At 39.7% G+C, this 19,710-nt stretch overlaps 1 protein-coding gene across 1 annotated transcript in view; it reads left to right on the forward strand.

Annotated features, from left to right (window-relative positions):
• Positions 1-18,943, forward strand: part of brinp2 (bone morphogenetic protein/retinoic acid inducible neural-specific 2) — a 257,146-nt gene extending 238,203 nt beyond the window's left edge. Inside the window, exons 8-10 of the mRNA XM_020613359.1 lie at positions 5,634-5,856; positions 11,204-11,510; positions 12,225-18,943. Of these exons, the coding sequence (XP_020469015.1) occupies positions 5,634-5,856; positions 11,204-11,510; positions 12,225-13,046 (1,352 nt within the window). The 3' untranslated portion in view covers positions 13,047-18,943. The remainder of the gene's footprint in view (positions 1-5,633; positions 5,857-11,203; positions 11,511-12,224) is intronic.
• The last annotated feature ends 767 nt before the right edge of the window (positions 18,944-19,710 follow it).

Consider the following 19,710-nt stretch of genomic DNA (forward strand, 5'->3'; position numbering starts at 1 on the left):
TAGAGCTCAACAGGCTCAAACCAGTGGAGATGACAGTGGACTTCAGGAAGACCCCCACCCCACCTTACCCTTCTCACCATACTTGGCAGCGCTGTATCAGCAGTGAAGTCCTACAAGTTCCTGGCCTCCACTATCTCCCAGGACCTGAAGAGGATGTCCAACATCAGGACCATCACCAAGAAGGCACAGCAGAGGATGTACTTCCTGCACTAGCTCAGGAAGTTCGACCTGCCCGAGGAGCTGCTGATATAGTTTTACAGAGGAATCATTGAGTTTGTTCTCTGCACCTCCATCACTGTCTGGTTTGGCTCAGCAACCAAACAGGACAAGTACAGACTTCAGCAGACAGTCATGAAAGATAATACCCAGTTCTTTTAACCAGGAACTCAGAGAAACGAGGCGGACCACTTGGATATATAAAAAATAACCGTGCTGGTTTATTCAAAGGATCACAGGTAAAATTAACATTACACGTCCAGGTATCTTCCACCTCCAATACTGCGCGCAGGCAGAGAATGAAAAAGACCCTGAACCACCAATGCCTATCCATTATATCTGGTTTGGGCTAACCCCATTCCACACAGGCACGTCAAACCGTGACGTCACCTGATATGCCAGCTTTGCAGCTGACCATAACAATAGTCAAAACATGAAGAAAATCAATGTGTGTGTGAGTGTTGATTATGTGGTGTGTATCTAAAAACATACAGGACATTCGGGGACATGTCCGGACAGTAAGCCTCGGAAGATATTATTCCATCACTGTCTGGTTTGGCTCAGCAACCAAACAGGACAAGTACAGACTTCAGAGGACAGTCAGGACTGCAGAAAAGGTCATTGGTGTGAGTCTGCCCTCCATGGAGGACTTGTACACCTCATGGGTCAAAAGGAGGGTGGTGAGGATCACTGCAGACCCCTCACACCCCAGATACAATCTGTTTGAACTCCTCCCCTCTGGACAGCGTTACAGGTCACTGTGCACTAAGACAACCAGGCACAAGGACAGTTTCTTCCCCCAGGCCATCACCCTGATAAACACTTAACCCACGACAGTATGATTGGACAATAGCCCTCAGTGCAATACCTGTGTATATATATATTGTACAGATTATACAGACTCGTACAGGTCTCTAATTTTAAGTACTCTGTTTTATCCCTATTTATCTTATTTCAACGAACATTCCTTGTGTCTCCATTGTTTACTGTCTGTTTATACTGCTTATTCTGCATTGCTTGCACTGTTTGTTTCTGTCAGTGTTGCTGTTAACACTGCTTTTTTGTTATATTACACAGCCTTATGCTGGTTTACTGTTTGCACATTACAAGCCGATGTACCAGAGTCAAATTCCTTGTGTCCATCACACCTGGCCAATAAAACGGATTCTGATTCTGATTCTTATAATATAATTGTTTGTACTTCCATTGATTCATTACAAGTTTTTTTATACAAATCACAAGAGTTTATTTTGGCATTTAAAAAAACAAAAAAGCTGCAACTAAATGAGCAACTAAATAAAAACATTTAGTCTTTTCCATTTTTGTACCTGATCATTTCAGATGAGATTTGATGCTGTGGATTAAAGTTACCTTTGCATGATTCTTTATTTAAAGTTGAAAAGAGACATGTTTCTTTGTCTGTCTGCATTGTTTGCTGCCTGTTTATACTGCTTATTTTGTTATATTACAGAGCCTTATGTTGGTTTACTGTTTACTTGCCTTTTGCATGGGGATATGTACATACACATTGAGAGTCGATGTACCAGAGTCAAATTCCTCATGTGTCCGACACACCTGGCCAATAAAGCAGATTCTGATTCTGTTTCATATTGTAGTAGAGCAACAGCAGTATATATTTAACATTTGACCTCCAGAATGGTAGCATTTGTATCCTGTGTACTCAGTACCTTCTGTCCTTCAGGCAAGGCAAGTTTATTTATATAGTACATTTTCATATACTAAGACAATAAAAAGTGCTTAAAACAATGTACTCAGATGGATAAACATTAAAATGCATATAAGATGCACACAGAGAGAACACATTAAAATTCATATATAGATAAAACATTAGAATGCAAATAAGATGACTGTTATTTAAATCACAAGTATAGACAAACACAATGTGCTTAAGCTAATACCACTCAAATTATTATTTTTCATGTCTTTATGGAATCCAGCTATTAAACATTCAAAGTGCTGGTGGAAAAAGTAAAGGAACCCTTGGCTTTAATAGTTCCTATAAGTATTTCTTGTAGCTGTTGATCAGACCTGAATAATGTTGGACCACACAGAACTGCTTCAGTGCAGCCATATTCTTAGGATGTCTGGTGAGCCTGGCTCTCTTGAGGTCATTCCACAGCATCTTTGCTGGGTTGAGGTCTGGGCTCTGACTGGGCCACACCACTTGGCAGATTTTCTTGTTTTGAAGCCATTCTGTAGTAGATTTACTTCAGTGTTTAGGGTCACTGTCTTGTTGCATCACCCAACATGGACATTCTACCTGACATTATCCTGTAGGACACCCTGATAAACTTCATTCATTTTCCCTTCCACAGTGGCAAGCAGTCCAGGTCCAGAGGCAGCAAAGCAGCCCCACATCATCATGCTCTCTCCACCATACTTCACTGTTGGGATGAAGTTTTCATGTTGATATCAGACATGAAAACATCATGTTTCATAAAGAGTTGATGCTGTCCATAATAATACTAATAATAAATAAATAAATTGCTGCAATGTGACTAAAGTTTGCCAAAGAGCACCTTGACACTCTCCTGGGAAAATGTTTTGTGGACTGATAAAACGAAGGTTGAATTATTTAGGAAGAATATGCAGGACTATGTATAATGTAAAAAAGGAATTGTATAGAGTAGCAATGTTCTTATTCACTTACTTTATATATAAACTAATACTATTAATGCGTTACCTCCAACAGGAGTAATAATAAATGTTGTCAGACAGAAACTCGAGAGAGTACTAGACAACCCTGATTAGCTAGACCAGAAGAGAAAGATCACACCGAGGGCAAGCAGCAGTCTCCCACAAAGAGAAGAATGGAGAGAGACAGACCATTATGTCATCTGGGATCACTGAGCACTGTAATAGACTTGAGTCTTGTCAGTTGGGCTCAGCTCAGGTTGACTTGGCTGCTTTCCTTGCTGTCTCTCTGCCAACAACAGCACATGGGAATATGATTCTCCAGCAGACCCAGAACAATCCTAGAAGGTCTCACTTTGGGGGAAAAAAAACCTTTTATCTCATTTTCTCTTTTCTTTTTGGCTAGGTGTAATAGATGTCCACGTGTCTAGTCTTGGCAGGTTCTAAAACATTAGTTAGACTCCAGTAAAAATGTCCAGTAAACCAGGCAAATTTTCTTAATATTTCATGTTTATCTTTCTTACAGTACAGCACACCTTACTGTTACATATGAGTACAGTAGTTTAATTAATTCATAAGCAGTAAAACACACACTTGCCCATTTCAACACCTCAAGGGTTTTACTGCTTACAGTAAAACCCTTGAGGTTCTTTATAGCTTATTCTATGGTACAGTGGCCCTGATGCAAAACATAATTGTATATTACAAAATATATAAACATTTTAGAAAACACAGCAACATTTCTCAACACACAAACATTTCAAAAGACATGATTCACAAAACTATGAAATATAAGAAAACAAAAAAAGTTTCACAAAAGCTGTGTTTGGCTGAACCAAAGTCTATTAAGATTGACTGACACTATATGGAAGTAACGCCTCATCCCATGGATGTGGATGCCCCTAAGCTTAGTTTGAAGGGATGCAAGAAGATAGGTATTGAAATCATAAGTGGCATTTCAATAAACTATAAAAGAAATTAAATTCTGATTATTCTAAAAGCAGCATTGCAACTGTGTGTCTGACCTAATCTGCTGTCAATATTGCCTGTTACATATATAAACATGTCACTTTTGTGTTATTTTTGTGTTTTTGCATATGTCTCACATAGGAACACATGAATAACACATGAAAACAGATCCTGAGCCATGATAAGTAATTACCCAGCAGATGTCCCATTCAGTCATGTTACAGGCTTTGCTGACAGTAGGTACAGTTAGTCTGACCTCACTGTTGCTCACTGTTCAGTTGCAATTTTCTCAAACAATTAAGTTTTGCAAAGGCATATCTCAGTTACTTCCACAGGGATAAATGTTGATTACGTTTGGTACAATGCCATAAACACAGTGATTACAATATATTTTTGTGTGTACTGTTTTAAATGCAATTAAATATTTATAAAGTTACATGCAAATAACGCCAGAGACACTGGATGCTGCTGTGACTTACACAGTATAATTACTTCTGGTTACTGGGCCAAAGACTTTGTGTGCTGGCCAGTAATATTAGCAGACTACTAGTGAATATTTATGTGCAATACTTCTACTATAATTGTTTAAGTAAATAATTCATAGGAAAAGAAGACACAGGACAAGAATCTTTCTTCCCTCATAATTCTATATCTCTTATATTTCTGTATCATGACATCAGCCAAAGTCAGGTTTCTGTGGTGATTTTAAAGAGGATGAGAGGAGCTGGTTTAATTGGCCATTACTGTAGTCTGCCCCGTCTCAGAGCTGCTCATAATGGTTTCCTCCCACTAATAACATATTCTGCCTCTTTTCCACATTGTGCCATGTTGCGTCTGGGTGTGCCTGGTATGGCCAACTCAAAAATATATTAGAAATATTGATATGCTCCTTCACCTGGGGTTTAGACTCGCATTTATCGTATAAAACCATTTGTATCATATTTGCTACGCAAGTTTCTGAGCAAAAAAAATCGCCCTAAAATGTCCCATGTATCAAGTGTGTTCTAGCTAATTTTTGATGTGTCAGGCTTTACAGGGTTAGAGTGACTCCCCCTGTTGTTCAGGAGACAGTAAGCATGCTTAGGGTAATTTCACATAAAAGTCTCAATGATTCTGGGATTTTTTGGGTTTTAACTGATGTTGCTGATGGAGGTGGTATTAGTCTAAAGTCATGAATGAATGGATATTCATTAAACCTTGCATTTTGAATTCAGCTGGTTTTAACACAAACTTGATGTGACAGGTGCAGAATTTGGTGTTTTTGGGCTTGAGACCATTTTTACCACATGCTTTTATTGTTCTGTTCTGTTTATGATTATAGATTTTCACTTGTTTGGGCTTTTAAAGAAAGAATTATGACCTAAATTAAAATGCCCATGTATATGTGACACAGATATTATCAGTTGTCTGATGAGAGTTTTTCTAAATGACAATGTTGCAAATGATGCTATTATGAATGTAATGAGCTTCTACGTGTGAGGTGAATGAGTATAACTGCAGATTGAAGCACATGTGTTTACTTCATAATGTCAATTAATTAGAACAGAAAAGCATTTTTTTGTATTCTAATGATACAGGAAAATCTCCCAGCACCTCAGTCATTATGGATGTCAAATCTAGTCAGGCCACTTGGGATAAAATAGCCTGTATGTGCCGAATAGCTTTGCAGTCTTCAAAAAGGATTTTTTTAACATATAAATTACTTGACAACATCTAATCTTGTTCTCTTTTTTCTTTCATCTTCTCTTTCTCCACTTCTATCCCCCTCCCTGCTTCTACCAAACTCACTGCAGATGAATTCAAAGCCTTCCTGAAGCGTTTGCCCACTGACCGGTTCTTGAATGTGTCCATGATTGCCAACTTCTGGTCAGCTGACTTGTCCCTCCAAAAGCGTTACACCCAGCTGGAGTCCAGCACTGCCCTGGTCTTGGACAAAGCCCAGAAGATCATCAGGAAGCTATTCACCCTGAGCAAACGTTGCCCCAAACAACCGCACATCAGTCTGCCCCGAGAGAGGTATCCAACTGGGATATACAATATTAAGAGAAAACTAACTGAATGAAGAAGGTATAATTTGTCATTACAGGGAGTTAAGGCAGCCATTTTGTGCTGATTCATTACAACTGCAGGCTATGTTTAATATGTCGCCTCAAGTTGGATACAATGGGAAAATCCAGAGCCATCTGTCTGGAAAGAACTCAGCAAACCCTAAAAATGTATACATCCAGGATAGTGAGAAACAAGCCAGTGGGGTACCCATTTCCTCCCATAAGACAGATCCCCATTCAAAATATGTATTTGTAAATTGCTGGCACTGTGATTTCTGCTTTTTTCAACTTTAAGCCATCTCTGCTGTCAGCAGATTGAACAGCAGTAAATATGCCTCGCTGTGTAAAACTGTTGAGCATTATGAGATACTGTAGCTGTAGCCTACATGTACAGTATTATACCAGTATTATACCTGTATCCCTGTATCAATCAAACACTCCCAGGTGGTGTGTCTAAGTTTGGCGTCAACTGCATGCAGAATGATTAAATGCTACATTATAGACTGGCTGTTGTTTAGCCACTATAACGGCTCAAGCAGTTAATGAAAACTTTTACATTTGTTCTAGCCAATAGATAGTCATTGTACATCCGATCAGCCACAGCATTTGTTTGTGGCACACAATTTGTCTCAGTTTTATATGTAGGCCTTTGTAATACCATTAATTATAATACATAAATAGCTTCTCACCACTTGTCGCATGCTAGGATTCAGCGCTTTTGCCGCTGCGGCCCGGGTTTGATTCAGGGTTGTATCAGGAAGGTCATCCAGCGAAAAACATGTGCCAAACTTCACCATGCGAGCCGTCAGTGTGACGATTCGATGTGGCAAACCCTAACGGGAACAGCTGAAGGTGAATTATAAATAATTATGTCAAGAGGTCAGCAGGTTGAAATGTCATCAAATGAGTAGGATATGTCAAATTATGGATCATTCTATGATACAACAACAGTGGCCTGAGAAAGAACCACCAACCATGTCACAAAGAGAAATATTTCAAGTTCCCAACAAAGGTGGAGAGGAAGAGAACAGACACATGAGAGGGAGGCAGAACTGGTCAGCAAAAAGAAAAAGGTTTGCACGATAAAACATAAACACTTAACGAGCTAGTTTGTTTTTGTGGAAAACAACTGCGCTCACCGTGCCACAAGGTGTGCTCCGTGAACAGCATTTTAAAACTATGCATGCTTACATTAATAACAAATTCCCACCAGCAGCAACAAGAGAAGGAATAAGATAGCTCTACTCTAATTAAAGAGCAACAAACACATAAGTATCGATCAAAGTGTTTTATTAGGTATACGTCTTGTGTAACATTTTCTGATACACAAGCATGTCATGTCAGTTGGTTGTATTCCTCCTGGTGAGTGAGATCTGTCAGTATGGTCTGCTGTTAAAAAAAAACGTAAGGCTAACAGATCAAGTGTCTAGTATTGGTCTTTCCCTTGGGGGTGTAAAGAAATGCATTATTCATATATGCATAGACAGCAGACTCTGGAGAAAACTGAATTTTTCCAGTCATATTGTGAAAAAAAAAACTGGGCTTTCTGTTCTGATGCACACTCGCTGTAGCTGGACACACAGTCAAAAGAGTGCCACTGTTTTTTTAGGCCACCAGCTACAAAAGTGTTAACCAGCTACCAAACTTCCCTTGCCTGATTAAATTCTATACCTGTGATTGATTTCTGAGCAAAATATCCTTACAAGCTGTCAATACATGACACAAGTGTCATGTATTGGCAGTCCCAGATCTACATATCCAGATGTGCTTTTATGGTGATATAATCCACTGTACAAAGAGAGAAGGTCTCTGTTAGGAGGGGGTTGGGGTGGACCACTGAGTCAGACAAACATGACTTTCTAACATGAAAGTGGAATTTGAGTCCAGTGTGTGATGTTGCGCCTTTTAATTGGTGAGTGTTATAAGCCAAGCTACAACTTAGCTTACAACAAACCATGGAGTTTTTTTGTGCGTAAAGCCACAGTGTTTTGTGATGTACCTTTGGTGTCTCATACTGATGTGCATGGGTGAACACTGTTCTCTACTTGTCCGTGCAAATTCTCAGTCATCCAGGTCAGTATGCTGAATAAACTTAGAAGAAAGCATCTGGATGTATTTTTAGGTAGAAGACATTTCACCTCTCATCCAAGAGGCTTCATCAGTTCTGTCTGACTGGTGGTGAGCAGGACTGCTTTCTTCTAAGTTTTTTCAGCACTGTTCTCTACTGCAACCCTGATGCATCTCATATGAATGCCAAAGGCACATTTTGGTGTCAGAATGATACACCAAAGGCATTTGACAAAGTGTGTGACACCCTGGGATGAGAAAGTGCTGCTTTGCCCTGTTGAAGGGAGAAATGAAGGCGGGCTTGTGGAATGCAGGTTAAGAGAGGGAAAGAAGCTGAGTAAAAATGATATGAACAGCCAAAGACAAAAAATACAGGAGTAAAGAGACAGAGGAATGAAAGATAGTAAGAGAATGTAGTAAATGAAAGAATGATGTGGTGATGGAGGGAGACTGAAAAAACAGAAAAGGGAGATGAAGGGTCTAGTAATCAGTTGTGGGAGCCTGTGTGGGTTGAATGCATAGTATTGTGAAATGCTGTAATCAAGTCTTTCACATATTGACAGCTCAGCACTTGTTTAGAGAGGACTTTCATTTCCCTGATAGTCCTCTCCCTCTTCTCCCCCCCCCCCCCTTCTCACTCTCTGCCTCACTTTCTCTCTTTATTTTGCTCCATTAGTCACCTTCCTGTCTCCATCTCTCTCTCTCCCTGTCTCTCTCTCTCTCACCCATCACTCAAAATCTTAACCTGGTTTGCACCAGCAACAAAAAGTTATCAGAGATGAACTCAGCTGCAGAAGCTCCCTCTTTTTCTTGATAAAAATCCATTTGTTTTGTCTCAATCATTCATGACTATTCATACAGGCCTTGGGAAAAGGAACTGTTGCAGCATTTGGGCAATGTTGTGTGAGATTTAATTAACTTAGTCTGCAGAGACAATCTCTGCAGAATCTCTGAAATTTTTGCTATTATAGCACCAAAATGGATGGTCATTCATGTATATCGGAATTTTCATCTCTACTGCAGTCATACCAAACACCCATCCTTGTATTAAAAGGTGTAAAATTATAATGCAAAGGTGGCACCACGGGGTGTATTGGTTAGCGCTGTTGCCTCACAACAAGAAGGTTCAAGCCCGGGACGACCCGGGGGCCTTTCTGAGTTTGAATGTTGTCCCTGTGCCACCATGGGTACTGTGACTTCCTCCCACAGTCCAAAGACATGCAGCTTAGGTTGATTGGTGACTCTCAATTGCCTGTAAGAGTGGTTGTCCAGGGTGTACCTAGCCTATACATATATATATATATTTTTTTATGTGATTATGGGTTTCTCTTTCTTTTACTGGAAATCATGCTATAAAGAGGTCAGGGTATAATTTTACTATAGCGCCAAATACAAACAGCAGAAACATGCACAGACTACAGCTATCAAGAAAAATGGTCACAGCACGACTAGATAAGCTGTACCATGATAATGCATGTGAGCTGCACAGTCATTTGACAAGTGTTGAAGAGGTGTCTTGCTGAAAACCCAGCAAAGGTGCCTTCCACCCCTGTGGAACACTGGGGACTTACAGGCAAAGTCACAGCATTTGCACATGACAACATTAGCATTATGGGGCTACCCAACACAGAGTAGCTGGACTGGAGCTCTCAGCAATGTGGGGTGTGCAGGTTCCGTGATCTTCAAATAATTGATGAATAATTCCCAGCAAATATTGAAAAACATTTTGGCTTAAAATGCCCATCCCTCTTATTTACCTGAACAGCAAATTGGACTGGACAGACAACACCGCTGCCCTTTACAAGAAAGGACAGAGTTGACTATCTGCTGAGGAGGATTGGGTCTTTGGGAATGTACAGGACAGTCCTTAAACTGTTCTATGACAGTGGTAATATCAGATGTCCTCTATGTTGTGCTATGCTGGGGCAGTGGTATCAGCTTAGTCCTGGGGTGACCAGGCTTTTGTGGTGGCAGCTCCTAAACTGTGGAATAGTCTTCTACCTGAGATTCATTCTGCCTCAGACCTGGCTGTCTTTCGCTCTCTCCTTAAAACTTATTTATTTAGTCAGGCGTTTGTCACTGGCACTGACTAGGGCATTTGTATGCTAGTTTACTAGTTTTATGATTTGGTGTTTTATTTTATTTGTTTTTGTTTAATGTTGCTTACTTGGTTTAATGTTGTTTGTTTGTTATTACTGTTGCACCTTTTCATCTTTTATCTTATTGTAAAGCACCTTGTAACTGGTTTTAAAAAGTGCTATATATTGTAAATAATCTTTTACTTACTTACTTCTACTTGAAGTGTATGTGTTTAGGTAAGACAATTAAACTGAGTTAGTGCTTTCCTCACAAAGATAAGAAATTATCCATGTACAGTATCGATCTGTCTGTCTGGAGGCCAAAGCACAAAGAGAAGACCCTTTCCAGTGATCAATTTTTGATATCCATAGAGACTTTAGACCATTTTTAACAGAACTTGGTTTGAATCTATGCTTTTGAATGGATGGTATATCAGACTGTTGTAATGATTTTCCGTATCAGTTCATCTTTACACAACTACGGAGTCTGCTGTAATCAGAGCTTAACAAGACATTTAGGGCTGATGAACAATAATTTCAACTGTGATAAAAAGTATAGCTTCCAGACTATGGCTTCCAGAGAAACACACATCTGAAAGCCTCTTGTAGTTGTGCTAGCTCACCTAGCATGTGTCCACACAGTGACTCTCTGAAAGGGCTATAAACCACTTATAGTGGCTGTTGAAGCTCCACCAAACTCCCTGTCTCTCCTACTGAGGAAAGGAATGTTTGACAGCAGCTTCTCATGGCAGATAGCTCTGACTCTATCCATGCTGCACTGAGCACTCATCGGTCTCACCTAACCCTTCACATCATACATTACATAGCCAGTGAGGCTACACACCCTAACCGTTGCTCCTTTACTCCACTGTTACATTTTTAAAAATCTGTTGGGAGAGAGGCTTTTATCGGAATGTGAGGGCGTAGTTATCCTGTAAGGAATATAAGAAGAACAACTCCCTGAATGCAGGCATTACAGAACAAATTAACAGCTTCTTGAAAATAGTATCTTTGCAGACCTCCAGTTGTTTAGCTTCTCAGTTTAATGCAGTGACGCATCTTATACCCAAGGATACCTGATGTTAAATTACTCATTAAACAGTTGCCTATTTTGTGTTCCTTGTACTGTATACACAGCTGCATTACTGTGTTTTTCTTTCCTCTCTGCAGGTCTATTGGATTTTGGTTGAGCATAGCTCAATCTCTCCTCTACTGTAATGAGCATGGAGTGCTAGGCTCCTTCTCTGAGGAGATAAAGGGCTGTAGCTGCCCTGTGGAGCAGCTGACCTGCCAGGGAGTCATTCCTTGCAGTGTAGGCACCAGTTCCACCTCCTGCTCCACCTGCGCCGCTGACAACGCATCTCGCTGTGGAGCCTGTCACCATGGCAGCCTCCTCCATCTTGGTTCCTGCCGGCCGAGCATTGCAGCGTCCCTGGATCACTATCTGAACTTTGACTTGGATATACCTGATGCTGAGGTTCTCAGAGATTCTTATGTATATATTCAGTTGGTTCTCAAATCTCAGTGGACCAAAATAATGACCACTCAAGATCATGAGAAAAACCAAAGAAAACACTGAACACACACTTTCTTTGTGGCTAGACACAAACATATATGTCCAATAATAACAGCTCATGAAAATACAACACAAAATGCCAAACAAAAAGTTTGTATTGTAGTTTTACACTGATGCTACAGTGTTGCATAGATGCTACAAACATGAAATATAAGCAGTGTAATTTGGACCTATGAGTGGACAATATTTCTCTCTTTCATTCAAGAGTTCAGTCAAGCAAAACCTTGTGGTGTCAGGGACAGGGAGATTCAAAAGCAGAACTGGCTCACAATCATTCTTAATGTGTTTGCAATTTGTGAAGAGAGGCTTGATGCAAAGGCAGCTAGTAACAACAAGATATGGATATTTAAAGGATTTAATAAAGTTCTTCCTATTAAATTGATTATTTGCTCAATTTTATAGTCAATCCCAGTCCCCACTGACTTTTAGGGTCACTAAGGTGAGGTTAGGGCTAGGTTAAGGTTAGGGGAATGGTCAGAGTTAGGCAAGTACTGGTTATGGCTAAGGTTAGAGTAAGTCAATGTAATGTCCCCACAAAGAATGAAAACAAACATGTTATAATCTGTTTACCTGTAAGATTGAATGTAACCTCATAGTCTATTTATGCTTCTTCAGGTGAAGTACCTACTTCAGCGACTGGACAGCAGAATAGAGGTCCATGCCATCTACATCAGCAATGATGTCCGTCTGGGAAGTTGGTTCAATCCTGCCTGGAGGAAAAGAATGCTGCTGACACTCAAGAGTAACAAAAATAAGTCCAATCTCATCCACATGCTAATGGGCATTTCTTTCCAGATATGCTTGACTAAGAATTCAACACTGGAGCCCGTGCCTGCAGTGTATGTGAATCCTTTTGGGGGAAGTCACTCAGAGAGTTGGTTCATGCCAGTAAACCAGCCTGACTTCCCCGACTGGGAGAGAATTCGACTGGACGCCGTTGTCACAGCACAGTGTTACAACTGGACACTGTCTCTGGGCAGCAAATGGAAGTCCTTCTTTGAAACAGTTCACATCTATTTGCGAAGCCGCATTGTCACAGATGACCCAACAGTGAATGAAACTCTCTTTTATGAACCACTGGACTTGGATGACCAGACATCCAATCTGGGGTATATGAAGATCAACACGCTGAAAGTGTTTGGATACAGCATGCACTTTGACCCTGAGGGCATTAAGGATCTGATTCTTCAGCTGGACTACCCCTACACACAGGGTACACAGGATGCTGCCTTTATGTTGTTGTTGGAGATGAGAGACCGGATTAATCGGCTGTCTCCGCCAGCACCGCAGCCACTAGACCTGTTTTCCTGTTTGCTGCGCCACCGGCTCAAGTTGTCGGTCGGAGAGGTGGCACGTATCAAGGACTCTCTGCAGGTCTTCAACTCCAAGCTTCCCAATGCTTCTCCTGAACCTGAGCTGGTGCAGCTGTGCAGCTAGTCAGGTTGGCACACACGTCAGGTTCAGGAGTGGTACTATACAGAGAATGCAGAGTTTCTGTTTCAAGGACAACCCTAGACTGAACAAGGCAGGTCCTACAAAGTTGGCCTCCTTGACCCAAAACATCTAGATTAATTGAACATCCAAATATATAGACTGACTGCTGGGCTTTTCTTATGGTCACCCTTGGTCAGTTTTCTGGTGTCACATTTTTGTCAGACATTGCTACCAGACCCCTTTAATGAAAAGCAAAGGCTTTTGTGGGGGAAACAGCTGATACATGGACTCTGTTTCACAGCCTCCACTGGACCAGCCTGGAGGCTTACTTTTGCTACTACTGCCCTGCTTTTGGTAAACTGTACAGCTGGTCGAAGCTACAGTAAGACTCTCTTACACCAATGGGCTTTGTGGATTGGAACCTCACTGGGCCAAGATCTCTGGCTTGCAAAATTATAGACAGTTTTCATATGTAAAGAAAAACTCAGAAGGAGTCTTCAAAAATGGAAGAAGTTTTCCCCTTTCTATTTTCTTTGGTTACAGAACAATCTTGGGGAAAGGAAAAATTGGATAATATTATATATGTGGTGAATGAGTTGTTATGTTATGCTTAACAGTTTAAAATTTGATAATTCTGAACCCTGTTATTGTCTTTGAATATTTCTTTTTAATTCCTGCCTTCAATTTTTTCTGGCATTTGGAAATGTGTATCTATGCTTAACATCTGAGTAAGAAGCCTGTCAGTGATGTCCTGTCCTTGGTGGTGTGTCTATACCAAAAGAAGGTGAACACATTGGCCAACTGAATGGCAAAATATCTTAGTTATTTTTTGAACTGAAAATCTTAAAGAAATCTTCTGATGTGATAATGAAAAGTCTGCAGATACAGTGCTGTATATAATGCTCCATCTAACCCCAGATATGGACAAGTGCACATAGCTTTTTAGATAAATGAGTGCAAAGACCAAAAAAAAAGTTTATATCAAAATAAAATCATGCCTTATATGGAGAGTCAATGTAAAGATAAGAAGCACATTCAATTTCCGTGTTTGTTTTCCCAGCGAAGGCTGTGTTGCTTTTTATATTTCTATATTTCTTCGAAGACAGAACAAGACACATTCTTCAGACTACATGGTAATGAAAGCTTTTCTATGTAAATGCCGGTCACATTTTCTGCAGTTACTTGTTTTGATTTGGTGTTGTGAAACTTTGAGTCACTATCCACAGTGCACACAAATACTTGCATAATGTAATTGTTCTGCAAAATGCAAAATTAGACAAATGCTTTTAAAAAGGTTTTCAGTGGTTTGGTTTAGTCTCAGGTAAACGTTCAGTAAATGCCTTTTTTATTTATTTATTTTTTTTATTTAAATGTCATCTGCAGGTTAGCGCAGTGATGGGAGTTACAAGGTTTCTGCAAGGCAGTAACGGTACATTTGAAAGCAGCAGACTTTGTAGGATGATTCTTAATATGGTTTTATGTTTACTTCACTACTTTCTCACTGAAAGTCAGTAAACCTTGTATGTTATTTTCAGCAGTTCATCTGTGATTAGCTTGGTTAAGTAAAACAAAGTGGTTTATCTGTTTGTGATTCTTTTCCTTATTCCAAATATTGCTTTCAATCCTGATTTTTAAAAGATGTGAAATATCATGACTGATATTGTAGTGGTTTTCTGGTTTCAATAAGCCGGGGTTCCAGTCAGTTCTCAGTCTGACAATATGTCAGTATAGGTAAGTATCACCAGCAAAACCCCAAAAACGACAGGGTTCAACATTAACCATGACCGGTGGCCACCATATATCCCCAGCAGATGGCCCGCTGTGGCCACCAAACATATTCAGATCTCTACTGAGAATGAGACCCTGTGTCTCACAGAGATTACCTGGCTAAATAAATATAATAATAATATCCCCGGCAATTTGCCAATGCAATGCTAATGTTCCACAAATATCCCAATTCATTTGTGCCTTTTAGTTCAACATTCTATGAAAACGGTGAACAGTAAGGTTACTTGTTGCTGGCTAGCTGCCATAATGTTAGGGCTGCTGAAATATGGGTTTACTAAGCCTAATCAAACTTGTTATATGATCCATACAGAAAACCAGAAACACAAAAGAACTGTGAAACTACAAAAATGTAGGAGTGAATGGAAGAGTTCAAGTGGCTAGAATATAACACATATAACATATCTAATGATGTACTGTGGTGTTCATGTGACTAACACAGGGACGGTGCTACGAGGGAGAGAGACAGAGAGTGTGCACTGGGATGCATTGGGGGTGGGTGAAAAAGATTAACTATACCATATCTTTTCAAAGAACTTCAATAATGATACAAATCTATTCATTCTGCCCATGTATTTTGACAAAAATGCTACAGTTTGAAGTATGTGTTGCGTTTTCAAATGCTTTTTGTAATGTTTTTATTGAAGACATGAATTGACTCAGGCACAATGCTGGGCAGGTGGGAGCAAAAGAGAGCGGGTGTGAGACAGAGGCATGGGGGGGGCTGCAAAAAGAGACTGTGAACTAAAAGAGAATATATGGATGTTTACAAATGAACTGGAGTTTTCAGTGTAAACTAATTGCCACATATTTTCATTGTGTTAATGTCTTTTCATTTATTGAAGTGTCACAGTTAAGGAAGCCTGTGTTAAGTTGCAGGCTGTGAGCGTTTTGATGCACATCAGACGCCGCCTGTGTTCAAATTCACCAGCATGTGACAGCAGGTAGTTTGGCCTCCTTGTCCTAACACCATAACCTTATAATACACATAGACACCAGGCAAATAGGACAATAGCATATCCTGACGCCCCTGGTGTGCGGACTTGCATTGAAAATAATGGGTGCAGGTGTTTTGACGTGCATCACATGCTGCCTGTGTGCATTGCCCTTATGCATTTTATTTGGTGTAACAGCAGCAATTTAATGTAGTAATTGGAACAAGGGCAGAACCAGCAATTTTTGGATTAACATTTACAATAATCTGATAATACATACAATTTGCTTGTAGTTTATTAGGTATACCAAGTTAAAAACTGATTCAGTTTAATACAAAAGAACTGCAATAAGTCTTCCCTTTATGAAGATTTAGTTTGTAAATCTGTAAATCTACTGTTTCACCACTCTTCATTGCAGCCGTTCTCACTGAAAACCCACTGTATACAACCTGCTCAACACAATCAGAAGACAGAGAGTGTTTAAAAGTAGCCCGTGAACACAGTGGAGAATTTAACAGATAAAGAGCCAGATGTTTCCCTCAGCAGTTGGTAGACCACAAACAGAGCTAAAAGCAAATAAGTATTTAAGTTACATTTGCAGGAGGCCGAAACATGGCTCCAAATGAATGGAAGTGTTGCTCTGCATCTATTAGATGTGTAAATATGCAACTTAAAAGATGATATGATACGGTAATGTTGTCTTGACAACTTACTTTCATCGCCCCAAAGTGGCCAAAAATCAGGTATTGCAGTTTTTGACTACATAATAAACCCGCATTACATTTTTGCCTTTTAGATAATGAGAGAGGTGCATTTTGCAAGCACTTGCTAAAATAATGTTTAAACTGCTACTCCAGGCTTGTTTGGCACCTACAGCACATGTGCCATCATCAATGACTGAAAAAACACAGAAGAAGCTTTAGTAATTCTTGCTGTCAATACATTGCTCTAAAATGGATGCATAAACTTCCAATCACCCTTAGCCCCTCATAATAAGATGAATTTTCTCTGATGTACAGAGCACAGTGTTTTTTGTAAGATGAAAAGCCAATTTCCTGGGTTGTCAGGGAGCAAACAAGAACCAAGCGCACACTGTCACATTACATCAGGCTGCTGGTTTATCTGCTGGAGAAAGCAAGAGAGAAATGGAGAGAGAGACAAGAAGAGTGACAGACAGGGAGACAAGTAACGAGAGTGTTACGCAGGCCAGCTGGAGCTGCCTGTGTATTTTTTTCTACTCTGTAATAAAGTGAGGACGTAGTCACTCTGCATTGGGTTAATAAACAGTTATTCATCTTCAGCATGGCACCCAGGAAACAGGAGTGGGTTTGCCCTTGGGCTAATCTTAAGGCCTGTGGAAGACAGCCAATTCATCAGAACACTATTTAGACTGCATACTACTAACTTCCTGGACCCCCCAAAGAAGCAAGAGGAAAAAGGATAAAATGAGAGAGTGACTAAAGAGGGAATAGATGGCATAGAAGGAGAGACGGAGGAATGATAAGGTTGAGAAAAAGTGGGAGGGAGAGAAAAGGTGAGAGGGGTTAGGCTGTTAGTCTTGCAGTGATTTATGATGTTTAGAAAGTCAGACTGTTTGAATTAATAAGGTAGAATTGGTGAAATCAACTGGCAGGTGTGTGCCGACTTTGTGCTTGAGTACCCTTAGGTCACTTGACATAGCCATCAATAACAGCGTAGATTTTGGGCTTTCAAATTACTTTCAAATTGCATTATTACAAATGTAGCCAGACAAATGGTTCATGTTTGGAGTTGGTATAAGATGGAGACAGGCATTAAATACAAAGTTAGAGATTGTTTGACCTTGACTGAGAGGGGCTGACTGAGAGTTTTCTTATAAGGTGGGTGATTATAACTGTATCAACAGTCTTATAGATCTCAAAAGTTTTATGTGACAGATTCCAAAAACACACAAATAAACAAATAAAGAAATACCCATTTTGCTTTCCAAGACTCACTTGACAAATTCATTCATTACCTCTGACCAATAATAGACAAGGACATATTACAAATCCACTAGTGTTGTAACATTTTGAAGACATACTGTAGTGACGTATTGCTTGTCAGTGCTGACAGTATTTATGTCCAAACATCCTGCCTCTGTGTAACAAAACATGGCCAAATAAATCATATCAGCTCTGTTTTTCTTCCCCTATAATGGCATATTGTAGAGGTTGCACTATTTTTCCGCTTCACATATAACAACAATGATGATAATCACTTTTATTGACCATGTTATACACACAAGGAATTTGTTTCTGGTACTGAACCAAGGCAGCCACATGCACCAATAACTGTGGTGTCCCTGCAAGGCAGCACTCTTGCCAGGGGGCAACTTGGGGTCCAGTGTCTTGCCCAAGGACACATCGACATGTGTAGAATGGGAATCGAACCCCCAACCTTCTGATGAGGGTATGACCACTCTGTCTCTTGAACCACAACTGCCCCAGCAAATAATATATAACCTACAAGCAGTGTTGAGGAGTAACTAATGACATGTAACTAATTACTGTAATTAAATTACAAAATAAATGTAATTATAATCAGTTACATGTACTGAGAAAATAAATATGTAATTAAATTGCAGTTACTAATCAAAATGTTGGTCATGACCAACATTTTGATTAGTAACAAAGGGGTTGCATCCAAATATATTCCTTTGGGTAAAAAGCTTATATGTATATATAACATTCATTCTGCTGCTTCACATCTTCTTATGGCATATTTCCTGGGTCAACATGGGTCAGCAAAGCTGTTGGAACAAGTAACAACATCAAGGGTAGGATGGCTAACAAGAAGCAGTCTCTGCATCTAGATAGGCTCCATTCATTTGGAAGCATGGATTAAATTTTGAATATTGCTTTTGATTGGTTCTGTGTGACTTTGCACTGCCTTTTGTCTGTCAATCAAATCATCTTGTTGTCTGACAAGAACATTTTTCAAGGCTGAAAATTCAACAGTATTTTCCTTCTGAAATCAGAAAGGGGTTTTGCTTGGTGCCTGTTCAGAGGGCTACATGTTTCAACAGTAATATATTACCTGTATGTAACTGAAGTTATGTTGAAGAACCTTTAATAAAGGTTTGACGGTAATAAGAGTCGAGTACTATTGTGAGGTTTACACTGTCTAATTTAAATTTATATCGGGACCTTTCAGTTGTATTGCCCATTTGAATTTTTTTTTTATAATAAGTGACATTACTTTGATGAAGTAATTAAAATAGTTACATTAGTCATTACATTTTTAACAGGATAACTATTAATTTGTAACAAGGGTCCAAATTACACCTTGATTTTTGGCCAGTTTCCTTTCAGCCTTAGGGGTGTTGGTGTGGAGGTGAATGTCCTTGTGGTGAATGCTGCTGTGCGCTCCAAACAGCACCAAATGCATCAAATCCAGTTACACATCAGCAGAAAAAAATAACACAAGAGCCATAGTAAATTTCAATATTTCAGGCATTACTCACTGCAGGTAAAGTCAGTCTGACCTTGTGTGCTGCTGTCACTCACTCAGTTACAGTTTCCTCAAATGAGTTTCACAAAGACACACCTCTGCTACTACCACAGGGATTTACAATGTGCCTACTTTTGTATTTTATGATAGTTTGGGCTGTCTTTGTTGTTTTGTGTCAGATTTCAGAGGACTGCTCCACAAAACCTAGAACATGGATTAATCTGGGATTTTCCATTTATTCTGGAAGAATTTAGCCGTGATTTAGTTTCACAAAAGCAGTGACACATAATTTACGATGAAGATTTATTCTTTGCAGCTAGCCTGCTCCAGACCAGGCTAACAGCCAGGCATGATCAATCCTGGTGCCTTACTAGTTCTGTGAACAGTCTCTCTGACTAGAATCCAGTCTTTTTTTTTTACAGCTATTCAGTAAGATGTGAGAGTCATTGTTAATGATTGTGTTTATGAAGACTGCT

This window comes from Monopterus albus, unplaced genomic scaffold (assembly GCF_001952655.1).
Source record: "Monopterus albus unplaced genomic scaffold, M_albus_1.0 scaffold133.1, whole genome shotgun sequence".
NCBI classification, from domain to species: domain Eukaryota; kingdom Metazoa; phylum Chordata; class Actinopteri; order Synbranchiformes; family Synbranchidae; genus Monopterus; species Monopterus albus.